The sequence below is a fragment of the Salmo salar genome, chromosome ssa01, assembly GCF_905237065.1.
Source record: "Salmo salar chromosome ssa01, Ssal_v3.1, whole genome shotgun sequence".
Lineage (NCBI taxonomy): Eukaryota > Metazoa > Chordata > Actinopteri > Salmoniformes > Salmonidae > Salmo > Salmo salar.
The window spans coordinates 121486606-121500251 of record NC_059442.1 but is presented as its reverse complement, the minus strand read 5'-3'; the positions used below and the strand labels follow the sequence as shown (position 1 = coordinate 121500251).

Below are 13646 nucleotides of genomic sequence, written 5' to 3'. Positions count from 1 at the left end.
ATTGAGACTTGTCCCGAAGCCACTCCTGCATTGTCTTGGCTGTGTGCTTAGGGTCATTGTCCTGTTGGAAGGTAACTCTTCTCCCCAGTCTGAAGTCCTGAGCACTGTATAGCAGGTTTTCATCTCTGTCTCGATCCTGAATAGTTTCCCAGTCCCTGCCGCTGAAAAACATCCCTCACAGCATGATGCTGCCAGGTTTCCTCCAGACGTGGCGATTGGGCCAAAGAGTTCAATCTTGGTTTCATCAGACCACAATATAGATTTACATTTTAGTCATTTAGCAGATGCTCTTATCCAGAGCAACTTACAGTAGTGAATGCATACATTTCATACATTTTTTTTTCTCCGTACTGGTCCCCCGTGGGAATCGAACCCACAACCCTGGCATTGCAAACACCATGCTCTACCAACTGAGCCACACGGGGATATCTTGTTTCGCAGGGTCTGAGAGTCTTTAGGTTCCTTTTGGCAAACTCCAAGCGGGCTGTCATGTGCCTTTTACTGAGGAGTGGCTTCAGTCTGGCCACTGTACCTTAAAGGCCTAATTGGTGGAGTGCTGCAGAGATGGTTGTCCTTCTTGAAGGTTCTCCCATCTCCACAGAGGAACTCTAGAGCTCTGTCAGAGTGACCATCAGGTTCTTGGTCACCTCCCTGACAAAGGTCCTTCTCCACCGATTGCCCAGTTTGGTCGGGTGGCCAGCTCTAGGAAAGACTCTTGGTGGTTCCAAATTTCTTCCGTTTAGGAGGAGGAGGCCACTGTGTTCTTGGGGACCTTCAATGCTGCAGAAATGTTTTGGTACGCTTCCCCAGATCTGTGTCTCGCCACAATCCTGTCTCGGGGGCTCTACGGACAATTAATTCGACCTCATCGCTTGTTTTTTGCTCTGAGGTGCACTGTCAACTGTGGGACCTTATATCGACAGGTATGAGCCTTTCCAAATCATGTCCAATCAATTGCATTTACCACAGGTGGACTCCAATCAAGTTGTAGAAACATCTCAAGGATGATCAATGGAAACAGGATGCACCTGAGCTCAATTTCGAGTCTCACAGCAAAGGGGCTGAATACTTGTAAATAAGTTATTCCATTTTTGGGGGTTTAATACATTTGCAAAAATATCTGAAAACCTGTTTTCACTTTGTCATTATGCAGTATTGTGTGTAGATTGTTGCGGAAATTATTTTATTTAAAACATTTTAGAATAAGGCTGTAACGTAACAAAATGTGAAGGGTCTGAATACTTACCGAAGGCACTGTACATAAAAAAACGTGACCTGGATTTGATAACAAAGTCAGAGACTTATTTCCATTGTGGTCTCTGTTTTTTTTTTACATATTTACATCCAGTATACAGTTACATAGACACATTACAGAGATACAGACATTAAAAATGGTTCTACTGTTCACTCATTAGCCAGCTTTTTACAAGGATGCATTTTTACCCCCTTTTTCTCCCCAATTTTGTGATTACGATCATGTCTCATCGCTGCCACTCCCCAACGGGCTCGGGAGAGGCGAAGGTCCAGTCATGCATCCTCCAAAACATGACCCACCAAACTGTGCGTCTTGGGGGGCAGGGGCCCGGCCTGCCACAGGGAGTCACTAGAGCGTGATGAGCCAAGCACTCACCTAACCCGGACGACAATTGTGCGCCGCCCTATGGGACTCCCGGTCACGGCCGCTGATGCAGTGCCTTAGACAGCTGCCCCACTAGGGAAGCCTTGACATTCTTTTTTAAAACAAATCAAATCTTATTTGTCACATGCTTCGTAGACAACAGGTGTAGACTAACAGTGAAATGCTTACTTATGGGTCCTTTTCCAACAATGCAGAGTTAGTGACAGAAATTGTGGCACGAGGAAAAAATACAGTGAATAACAATAACAATTAAAAATCACATGGCTATATACAGGGAATACCAGTTCCCTTATTAATGTCACTTGTTAAATTCACTTCAATCAGTGTAGATGAAGGGGAGGAGACAGGTTAAAGAAGGATTTATAAGCCTTGAGACAATTGAGACATGGATTGTGTATGTGTGCCATTCAGAAGGTGAATGGGCAAGACAAAAGATTGAAGTGCCTTTGAACGGGGTATGGTAGTAGATGCCAGGCGCACCGGTTTGTGTCAAGAACTGCAATGCCATTGGGTTTTTCATGCTCAACAGTTTCCCGTGTGTATCATGAGTGGTCCACCACCCAAAGGACATCCAGCCAACTTGACACAATTGTGGGAAGCATTGGAGTCAACATGGGTCAGCATTCCTGCGGAACGCTTTCGACAAGTCCGTCCCGATGAATTGAGGCTGTTCTGAGGGCAAAGGGGAGTGGGGATGCAACTCAATATTAAGGTGTGCAGAGAAAGAAAATAAACATCATTGGATAGGTACCTGGAGACTAAGTCTGTGATAATTCTGGGGGCTATATATAATATTTTTTGTCACATACGCTGGAACAAATCACATTTTATTTGTCACATGCGCCAAATGCAACAGTTGCAACATTTTGTAGACTTTACCGTGAAATGCTTACTTACGAGCCCCTTCCCAACAATGCAGAGTTAAAACATTTTAGTAAGCATTTCACGGTAAAGTCTACAACAATTGCATGTGACAAATAAAATCTAAAAAGTAAATAGTAACATAATAAAACAACAATAGCGAGGCTATATACAAGGAGTACCGGTACTGAGTCAATGTGCAGGGGTACGAGGTAGTTGAGGTAATTGAGGTCAAATCAAATTTTAGGAATATAAAATGGAACTTTAAACATTAATTTTCAATAGTATTCTATTGGAAACTGCTAAATGAGTAAAAAAACGTGATGTGATTTATTTATTTTGATGATCTACCAGAAATCATGAAAACGGAGTTGACTTGCCTATGAATAAGGCACATATACTTTATATTTACTATATACTCCGCGATGCGTCGTGCCTAAGAACAGCCCTTAGCCGTGGTATATTGGTCATATACCACACCTCCTCGGGCCTTATTGCTTAAATAACAAACAAGAAAAAACACTTATGTCATGGCGCTGGCCCTTTCAGTGAATTGGCTAGCAGAGATGTGAACAACAGTTTTATGACCTTACAACTACATCATAAATACCACAGACTCTCCCTGACCATGCAATTGAGAGAGTTTCACAGTAAAAACAAGGGATTCTTCTGCCCAATTCTACTACGTCCCAGAATTTGAGAATATTCCTATTTTGGAGAATGTGTAAACGATCGGTGGAGAAGCCAGCTATGACCCAGTCCATTTTGTTTCATGTTTGTGACCTCATGAAAGACAATACAGCCACATTACCCTAACTCTGTTTATACAGGTGCCTCAGTTATAAAGTTTGCATCTAATTCTTGTATAAAAACCAATGAGTAAAAATGAAACTATTTGCGAAATGATGTAATGGGATGTTAACTTTTAAAATGAGAAAATTGTCTTCCTGTAAAGTTGGAACTAAGTCAGTGGCCATGCCCAAGTGAATAGGCATTGCTTGGAAATAATGAGCCAACCCCTTCTCTACATTTCTATAAGAGCCTCCATGACCCAATTCACGTTAGACTAAGCAAACCCCAGCGTGAGCTGAGGTTGCAAATGGTTGAATTTCTGAGACCAAAACATGCCGGGTGACGCTGGTGTGTGAAGTGGTTGAAACTACAACTCTACCAAAGGACAAAACTATTCCACGTGAGGCATTGGCTACATGGTTGGAAATTATTAAACTCTGAGACTATCGATCCCTACAGAATAAGAGCACATTTTAGGCAGAAATTACTAGTCTGCAGCTAAAAATTACGAAAACCGAGGACGAGAATACAGACAACCTCCGAAATATCTATAATATGAAAACATTTTTGAATGGTACTCTGAAGTATCTTTTCTAACCACGAAATACTTGGATCTTCGGGGAAACGCAACCAGAGAGACTGAACTCTCCAGCAGACGGACCGGATTCCAACAGAGAAGACAACAATGACATACGGGCATAAATATATACTTGCAATTATTCTCGAATGAGAGGCCGTTCATGTGCAAAGGATTAGCATTTCAAGAAATATAATTATAGCATGTGTGTAATGAATCCTTTTGTCTTTACCACTCTTTCTCAGTCCCACCCCTTTCCCTTTGTCCACCAAGCCGTCATATCGGCTTAGCCCACTAGGGACTCTTTCCGATCATTGTTAGTAACCAATGTCTGTTTGTTTATGTATTTCTGTGATTGTTTAGTTAGTTAGTAAATAAATAATTGAGCCAATTATTAAATTGATGATTCATAGTAGAGGCTGGATTTGTGCAGATAACCATAATTTACGACATTCAGATGAGACTATCGAAGGTAATAATAATAATTAATTAATAGAAGATTAATTGATCAGATATTAAAATATCTGAATAGTTAAATTCGGAAATTATAACTTTGTAATCTGAACATTTTCCTCGGTACCCTGACTTCATACTTAATTGAATTTAGTTTAATCTCGTAATAATAATTATAGAGAATTGATTTGATAAAATAAGTCTTCACATTTAATGATACTAAAGACACAACACTTATCATCTACTATAACAATACAGTGACTAAAAATGGCATACCAATGGCTACAACTTAGCTAGCTAGCTAGTCAGCTGACAGGAAAAATGTGGCTAACAGTAGTTTCTTAGCATAAAATAAAATGCTGTACAATGATGAAAATATGTCTAAAACATTGACAACTTCATCAGGAAACATAAGGAAATACTACTCACAATCTACTCACAATTGTTGCATTCATGCACAGTAAAGGATAAAACAGAATAATAATGTTAGAAAACCGGAGATTCTCTGCACAGCCACATGTGGCAAGCTTAACTTGGGAGTTCGGCTAATTAATGCTGCGAGCTTGTGCTAGCTGTGACGTCATCAGTCACTCTTAAAGGCACAGGCTGTCTTACAAGTGAATAAAATGAAAATTAATATAGAACTGTTGTTTCCGGTCAACAAACATTTTGTAATTAATGTTGTTGTATTATACTGGAACTAATGAAAACAAACTATAATTTAATGGGTTCAATTAAGAAAAAGTTCTAATAAAATCCTACAAGAGATCTAAAACCTATAGGATCCAATCAGATTACTTTTGATTTCCAAAAGGAAAAAAAGTAATCCAATAGGATTCTGATAGATGAGATTGTAAATTCTATAGGATTGCGAGAAATCCTATAGGATCCAATCAGATTACTTTTTATTTCCAATAAGAAAAAAGTAGTCCAATAGGATTCTGATAGAGGAGATACAAAATCCTATAGTTATTGTGTGTGTGGCATCAATATTAATGTGTGTGTGTTTTGTGTTTGTAAGCGTATGTTGTGTGTGTTGGAGTGTCAGTGTAGTATGTGTGAGTGTGTGGGTAGAGTCCCGTGAGTGTTCATAGAGCCAGTGCAAGAGAGTCAGTGCTACAAAAAAAGAGGGTCAATGCAAATAGTCCAGCTAGCCATATGATTAACTGTTCAGCAGTGTTATGGCTTGGGGATAGAAGCTGTTCAGCAGCCTTTTGGTTCCAGACTTGGCGGTAGCAAAGAGATAGGTGCAGTGAAATGTGTTGTTTTACAGGGTCAGACATAGTAGTACGGCGTCCTTGGAGCCAATTAGGGGTAAGTGCTTTGCTCAAGGTATGTCAACTGATTTTTCAGCTTGTCGCCTTGGGTATTTGAACCAGCGAGCTTTCGGTTACTTCTCCTTTTCTCTTTTTGTCTCTCTTAGGGTCCTCCAGGCGAAGTGGGTGATCCAGGACTGCCTGGCGAGCCAGGGGAGAAGGTCAGTCACAAGAGTACTCACCACATCCTACTCTAATCGCCCGCTTTCCTCCTCTAACACTGTAACATGGTTGTCTGTCCATTATAATAAGTCAGTCTCTCACTTACACACACTTACTGTAGTGAATGCAATGACGTTTCTGTGATGAGTCTGTGTAAATGACCAATTAGTGAATAACAGCACAGTTACTGTATGTAGGCAGTTATTGTTACAGCACATTCACACACACAAGTACCCACACACACGCATAAACACACACACACACACACACACACACACACACACACACACACAGAGGCAGAAATATATCTGTAACGTTAAGGAAACCCTGCCCTCAAAATTGTGTGTGTGTGTGTGTGTGTGTGTGTGTGTGTGTGTGTGTGTGTGTGTGTGTGTGTGTGTGTGTGTGTGTGTGTGTGTGTGTGTGTGTGTGTGTGTGTGTGTGTGTGTGTGTGTGTGTGTGTGTGTGTGTGTGTGTGTGTGTGTGTGTGTATCAGGGAGCACTCGGCGCCATTGGTAACATCGGAGAACAGGGACTAATGGGACAACGGGTCAGTGTTTCTGTCATTCTTTTCTTAAAATGAATTTCTCCTGATCAATTTGTGTTTTGTTAGCCATCAAATGTCAATCTCATTCACTGCTTGTGCTCTGTGTGTAGGGGGAGCCAGGGCTTGAGGGAGAGGCCGGTGCTGCTGGTCCTGATGGAACAAAGGTAAGGCCTGAGACAAATCTCAATGAGTCATTGTGTGCATCCAAAAGGCACCCGATTCGCTATGAGGCCTGGTCAAAAGTAGTGCACAATTTAGATGTATTTTGTAAGGTAATGGTCAGGTTGTTTATGGTGTTTTGAAACAACCAGGCAAAAACATATCTGAACAGATAAAAAAACAAAATATTATGAAGCGGAAATACCTCTTTATCTGATGACTCTACAACCAGAAAAACTGTTTACACCCAGAAATATGACTTCATTATGACATTCCATGCCACATTATGCCTGCTGGTTTCACCAGCTCTCTTTGCAGATCATTCCGTTTTTTTGTTGTATTGAGCTCCCCAGTTGAGCCCATGCTGTTCTGTTTTATTAGGGTGAAAAGGGTGACATGGGGCAGGAGGGCGACAAAGGAGAGAAGGGTGAAACCGGAATGAAGGGAAAGGAGGGCCCACCTGGGAATCCTGGACTCATAGGCAACACAGTGAGTGACAAACGTAACCAAACACCCCCACACACACATTCAACCAGGTTGATTATTGTTCTCAATTGCTTACCTTGGTAAATAAAAGCTTTCTATGGCTACAATATGTTGACCCGACACACTACACCAACTGTGACTGGGTTGTAGTTGTAATAAATAAATTACATTTAATTACCACTAAAATTCCATGAAAAACGATAGAACGAGAACCCAAATAAATAGCCTATGTATAGCAGCCTAGAAGTAGGTGATTTCTTCCCTGTCTTCTCTCTGGCGGTGGTGAGAATGATGAAGAAGCTGCGTGTGTGCACTGCGGAGGCCGTCAGAGACTTGACCGCTTTGCCCAATGAGAACGTTGAAAAAAGAATTACCAGCAGTTCCTGGCTAGCCTTATAAACAACATGAGGAGCTGCTTGTTCACAACCACAAGCTTTAAAGGCACGTCCGCAGTGGACCAGACTGCACCGCAGTCCGATTACAGAGAGCTGGTCAGAGCCTCTCATTCCGAGATTCAGGGAAAAAGACATTCGCATCCTGTGCCAACGCTTCTCCCTCCCGTGCGCCTCCGCTAACAATGGCTTTAGGGACTTTGTTCACAGTAGGGGACACGCAAGCTGAGACCACTGCTTAACTGTACACATCTCCAGTTCTTGACTAGACTCTTACTAGCTCAAAAGTATCGTGGAGCTCCTGCAGCTAAATATAAACAGTACGGGCACCCAAAATTAGTACCGGAACCTATTTCAGGTCAAGCACTGTTCACTGTAGCTCAGCAGCATGTGAGAGGGGGTTTAGCCACATGAACCTTATCACACCAACGAGATCTAAGATCCAAATTCACCGTGCGTCTGCATTGATGTTCATAAAACTCCACGAACCCCCTCGGAAGGCCCCGAGTGGAGTAAATAGTAAAAGTTGAATACTAAAAAAAGAGCGGGCAGGATATGTGCTTTAATTGCAACAAAATACAAGGCTGATAGTTTGTTAACCCCATTTGCTCTAATCCGTTTATGAAACAGTAATTCAAGAAGATCTAAATGCATATTACCATGAAACTGATTGAGATCAATCAAATCATTGGCATGCAGATACAGTTTGGACATTTTACTTGTAAAACGTTGTAATGCTGGGAGTCGAGAAGCAGGTGCAGGTGGTAAGTTTAATATAACAAGTATCATGGAGAAAAAAACCTAAGGGAGTGCCAGATAAAGGGGAGGTAATGAGAGAGGTGCGCGTATTGATGAATGCCAGGTGCGCGTAATGATGGTTCCCAGGACCGGTGGTTAGTAAACCGGCGACGTCAAGCGCAGGAGGGGAGGAGCGGGAGTAGAGGTGACATACATGAATAATTATCATTCACGAGTTACATTATTTTTCGCTCCCTCACCTAGAAATATTTCACAACACCATTGTCTATCTCTGTTAAATTTTGTCATATGTAGCTATTCAGCTAAAATATCTATTTCTCAGTCTGTCTCATATCTCCACTCCAGGGACAAGAAGGTAAATCCGGCAAGATTGGTGAAAGAGGCAAACCAGGAAGAAAGGTATTCTTATCAACCACATTTATTTCACTTATTATTTTTCATTGCTAGATCAAAACATGGTCCAGACCCCTGCGATACCAATTATACCTGCATTATACCTTTATAAATTTACCTTTGTTTACAGTACTTGTATATCAAGTAATTTTACTGTATAATGTTTCATATAATATCATACCAATTATATGTGTATGTTGTAGGGAGCCAAAGGTCATATGGGTCATCTTGGGGAGACGGGACCAATCGGAAAGACAGGGCCAAAAGGGTTTGTGGGACCGAAGGGCTCGAGAGGAACCATTGGACCTGTGGTAATGTGGACCTGTAATATTGCAGACAGTGAGATCATTTTCTGGGCTTGTATTCATAAACCGTCTCAGAGGAGGAGTGGGCAGGGGGCACCTGATCCTTCATCCTTAGAAAGAAAGGTGCTATCTAGAACCTAAAAGGGTTCTTCAGCTGTCCCCATAGGAGAACCCTTTGAGGAACCCTTTTGGGTTCCATTCTGTGGACCTTTTCCACAGAAGGTTATACATGGAACCTAAAAGGGTTCTGCTATGGGGACAAATGAAGAATCTCTTCGGCAGTAGGGATGCGTGGGCAAAATCAAGCCAAGGGCCCCCCCTCCAAAAAACCCATATTACAACCTACACTATATGTGTAAATTGTATTGTTTGCTGTTAATTCATATGCCTTGCGACCATGATATATAGGCCTAAAGGCCGAGACAATAAGAAGACTGTGGCAAAATAAATTCAACCACACCATTGTTTTATCACAAAACCGGATAGAAACCTCTGTCCAGTGAAGTCCACAACAAATATTGCATGTAACAGATAGTTACATGACCAACAGCATGGTTAAGCAAGTTAATGTTTCCCGACATTTTCGGCCCACTAAACAACTATTGATTTAGAACCACAGAGTTACTGCACTTCGCATAAAAAAAACAGGAGCTGCCTCCACTATTCCAGCACCATTTTGCATGTGCACGTTCGTGCAAGTAGAAAAACATGTTGACTCACCCTACTTGTTGAGAAACGCCAATGCCATCCTCCTCTCTTTCATGTTGACAAAACGGTTTATCACTCTGTCATACAGTAAATACTTTTAGTTTTTGTTGTCCTAGGCTACTTGGCTAAAATGCTTGCTTGCTAGCCTAACATCCATTCATGGGAAACGTTAACTAGTTAACATTAGCCTTCTACATCTAGCTACATGTTGAACTTCCATCCTCTCAGACCAGGGGCACAATGTATGAATTAATGGTTGGATCAGAATCGCCGTTATCATCATTGGCCAGTATTGAAGGAAAATTATGAAACACAAAGAAATGAAAGATACATTATTTTATGTGTCTTTGTGTTCCCTATATTCCCTTGGAGTCCATGAATACACGGCACTGCCTTTCGGAAGAGTCTAGATCAGCACTCCTGCTCTGTGATGCTTTATGAATATGGGTCCTGATGTTAGAACTAGAAGGTAAAACCCAGTAAGAAGTCAAGCAGTCAGAGCAAAATCCGTATTTAGGTTTGACCTTCATTGACATCTGAAGGCTGTCACTTTAGATGGGTAATGTGGTTATTTGCAGTTTTAGCTCCAGCGTGACCAAACCCTCCCTCCCTTCCTCTCACAGGGTCCCCCAGGTATAATGGGTAAACAGGGAGAAATGGGTCTAGCAGGTTACGAGGTAAGTCTACAAATTTATTTACCTTTATTTAATCAGGGACTCACCATTGAGACCAGTGTCTCTTTTACGAGGGAGCCCTGCATATACAGTCGTGGCCAAAAGTTTTGAGAATGACACAAATATGAATTTTCACAAAGTCCGCTGCCTCAGTTTGTATGATGGCAATTTGCATATACTCCAGAAGGTTATGAAGAGTGAACAGATGAATTGCAATTAATTGCAAAGTCCCTCTTTGCCATGCAAATGAACTGAATCCCCAAAAAACATTTCCTCTGCATTTCAACCCTGCCACAAAAGGACCAGCTGACATCATGTCAGTGATTCTCTCGTTAACACAGGTGTGAGTGTTGACAAGGACAAGGCTGGAGATCACTCTGTCATGCTGATTGAGTTCGAATAACAGACTGGAAGCTTCAAAAGGAGGGTGGTGCTTGGAATCATTGTTCTTCCTCTGTCATCCATGGTTACCTGCAAGGAAACACGTGCCGTCATCATTGCTTTGCACAAAAAGGGCTTGACAGACAAGGATATATATTGCTGCCAGTAAGTTTGCACCTAAATCAACCATTTATCGGCTCATCAAGAACTTCAAGGAGAGCGGTGCAATTGTTGTGAAGAAGGCTTCAGGGCGCCCAAGAAAGTCCAGCAAGCGCCAGGACCGTCTGCTAAAGTTGATTCAGCTACGGGATTGGGGCACCACCAGTACAGAGCCTGCTCAGGAAAGGCAGCAGGCAGGTGTGAGTGCATCTGCACGCACAGTGAGGCGAAGACTTTTGGAGGATGGCCTGGTGTCAAGAAGGGCAGCAAAGAAGCCACTTCTCTCCAGGAAAAACATCAGGAACAGACTGATATTCTGCAAGAGGTACAGGGATTGGACTGCTGAGGACTGGGGTAAAGTCATTTTCTCTGATGAATCCCCTTTCCGATTGTTTGGGGCGTCCAGAAAAAAGCTTGTCCGGAGAAGACAAGGTGAGCACTACCATCAGTCCTGTGTCATGCCAACAGTAAAGCATCCTCAGACCATTCATGTGTGAAGTTGCTTCTCAGCCAAGGGAGTTGGCTCACTCACAATTTTGCCTAAGAACACAGCCATGAATAAAGAATGGTACCAACACATCCTCTGAGAGCAACTTCTCCCAACCATCCAGGAACAGTTTGGTGATGAACAATGCCTTTTCCAGCATGATGGAGCACCTTGCCATTAGGCAAAAGTGATAACTAAGTGGCTCGGGGAATAAAACATCGATATTTTGGGTCCATGGCCAGGAAACTCCCCATTGTCAAAAAAAGCCTTTGACACTTATGAAATGCTTGTAATTATACTTCAGTATTCCATAGTAACATCTGACAAAAATATCTAAAGACACTGAAGCAGCAAACTTTGTGAAAATTAATATATGTGTCATTATCAAAACTTTTTGCCACGACTGTACTGTAGAATTTCATAAAACACAGAATTTTTTTAATATAAAACAAAATACAGCTTTTGACCTGTTCCAAATATCTCCTGTAATGCTTTAATCACACCGTACTAGTTTGTTAAAACTGGGTTACAGTAATGTACTGAGTTAAACCAACGCGCTTCACTCCTAATGCTTTTGATCACACTAATTAGGGACAGTTTGAAAGTTAGGGGAGGGTGTGTAACGATCGTCGTGCAGGAAGGAAGAAGTGGACCAAGGCGCAGCTGGGATCGAACTCATGTTATTTTTTTCAGACTGAAATAACACGGTCAAAACAGAGAATAAACGTATCGCTACTGCTCCAACAAAAAGAGACAACAACCCACAAACATCGTGGGGGGAAAAGGAACTTAAATATGATTCCCCAATCAGAGGCAACTAGTGACAGCTGTCTCTGATTGGGAATCGACAGAACCCAACATAGAAATACGCCCCAAAGCAAGGCTATACCAAAAACATAGAAAATAAACTATAGAAATGCCACACCCTGACCAAAATAGAAGAGTTCACCTGGTCAGGGCGTGACAGTACCACCCCTCCAACGGTGCGTACTCCCGGCGCACCAACCTAAAGTCTATTAGGGGGGGGGACCCGGGTGGGCGCCTCACCCTCGGTGGAGGCTCTGGCCCCGGGCGTGTTTCTCCCCCTGCCTCCACCCTAGCCCTACCCCTCTGGCCCGGACTGGACCACGGTGGAGCGGCATGCTCAGGCTCCGGAGCGGAGCCGCCGACCGGAACAGGACTGGTCACCGGTGGACCGGACACAGGCCGTGCCGGACTGTGGACACGCGCCGTGGGCCTGGTGCGGGGAACAGGGACGGGCCGGACAGGACCGGGGACACGCACCACCAACCTGGTGCGGGGAGCAGGGACGGGCCGGACTGGCCTGGGGACACGCACCACCAACCTGGTGCGGGGAGCAGGGACGGGCCGGACTGGACTGGGGACGCGCACCACTAACCTGGTGCGGGGAGCAGGGACGGGCCGGACAGGACTGGGGACACGCACCACTAACCTGGTGCGGGGAGCAGGGACGGGCCGGACTGGACTGGGGGCACACACCACTGGCTTGGTGCGGGGAGCAGGGACGGGCCGGACTGGACTGGGGACACGCACCACTGGCTTGGTGCGGGGAGCAGGGACGGGCCGGACTGGACTGGGGACGCGCACCACTAACCTGGTGCGGGGAGCAGGGATGGGCCAGACAGGACTGGGGACACGCACCACTGGCTTGGTGCGGGGAGCAGGGATGGGCCGGACAGGACTGTGGACACGCACCACTAACCTGGTGCGGGGAGCAGGGACGGGCCGGACAGGACTGGGGACACGCACCACTAACCTGGTGCGGGGAGCAGGGACGGGCCGGACTGGACTGGGGGCACACACCACTGGCTTGGTGCGGGGAGCAGGGACGGGCCGGACTGGACTGGGGCCGCACACCGGCGACACAGTGCGCATAAGCGGCGCCGGATATCCTGGACCGAGGAGGCGCACTGGAGGTCTGGAGTGCACAGCTGACATCACCCGTTCTGGCTCAACACCCACCTTAGCCTGGCAAGTGTGGAGCGCTGGCACAGAACGCACTGGGCTGTGTAGCCGTACCGGAGACACAGTGCGCGTCCTCGGCGCAGGATACATCGGACCGAGAAGGGGCACCGGAGGCCAGGAGCGCTGAGCCGGCACAACACGTCCTCGCTGAACACTCCCCCTAGCCCGGCAAATGTGGGGCACTGGCACAGAGCGCACTGGGCTGTGCAGGCGCACTGGCGATACCGTGCGCACCTCTGCCACCCAAGGCTCTTCCTCCACGCTGTCCCTACGCAGGTCCTCCAGGACCTGCCACATCTCTGCCTCCTCCTTCGCCGTTATCCCCCACGAGAGCAGTGGTCTGGGCTCTTCCTCTGCCCTTCCGGACCACCCCATTAGCCCCCCCAAAAAAAAATTCTTGGGGGTGTCTT

At 44.7% G+C, this 13646-nt stretch overlaps 1 protein-coding gene across 1 annotated transcript in view; it reads left to right on the top strand.

Moving 5' to 3' along the window:
- The window catches only part of col27a1a (collagen, type XXVII, alpha 1a), a 366487-nt gene that overhangs the window by 273366 nt on the left and 79475 nt on the right, over positions 1 to 13646 (top strand). The window contains exons 34-40 of the mRNA XM_045688056.1: positions 5746 to 5799; positions 6297 to 6350; positions 6458 to 6511; positions 6888 to 6995; positions 8489 to 8542; positions 8740 to 8847; positions 10173 to 10226. Of these exons, the coding sequence (XP_045544012.1) occupies positions 5746 to 5799; positions 6297 to 6350; positions 6458 to 6511; positions 6888 to 6995; positions 8489 to 8542; positions 8740 to 8847; positions 10173 to 10226 (486 nt within the window). The remainder of the gene's footprint in view (positions 1 to 5745; positions 5800 to 6296; positions 6351 to 6457; positions 6512 to 6887; positions 6996 to 8488; positions 8543 to 8739; positions 8848 to 10172; positions 10227 to 13646) is intronic.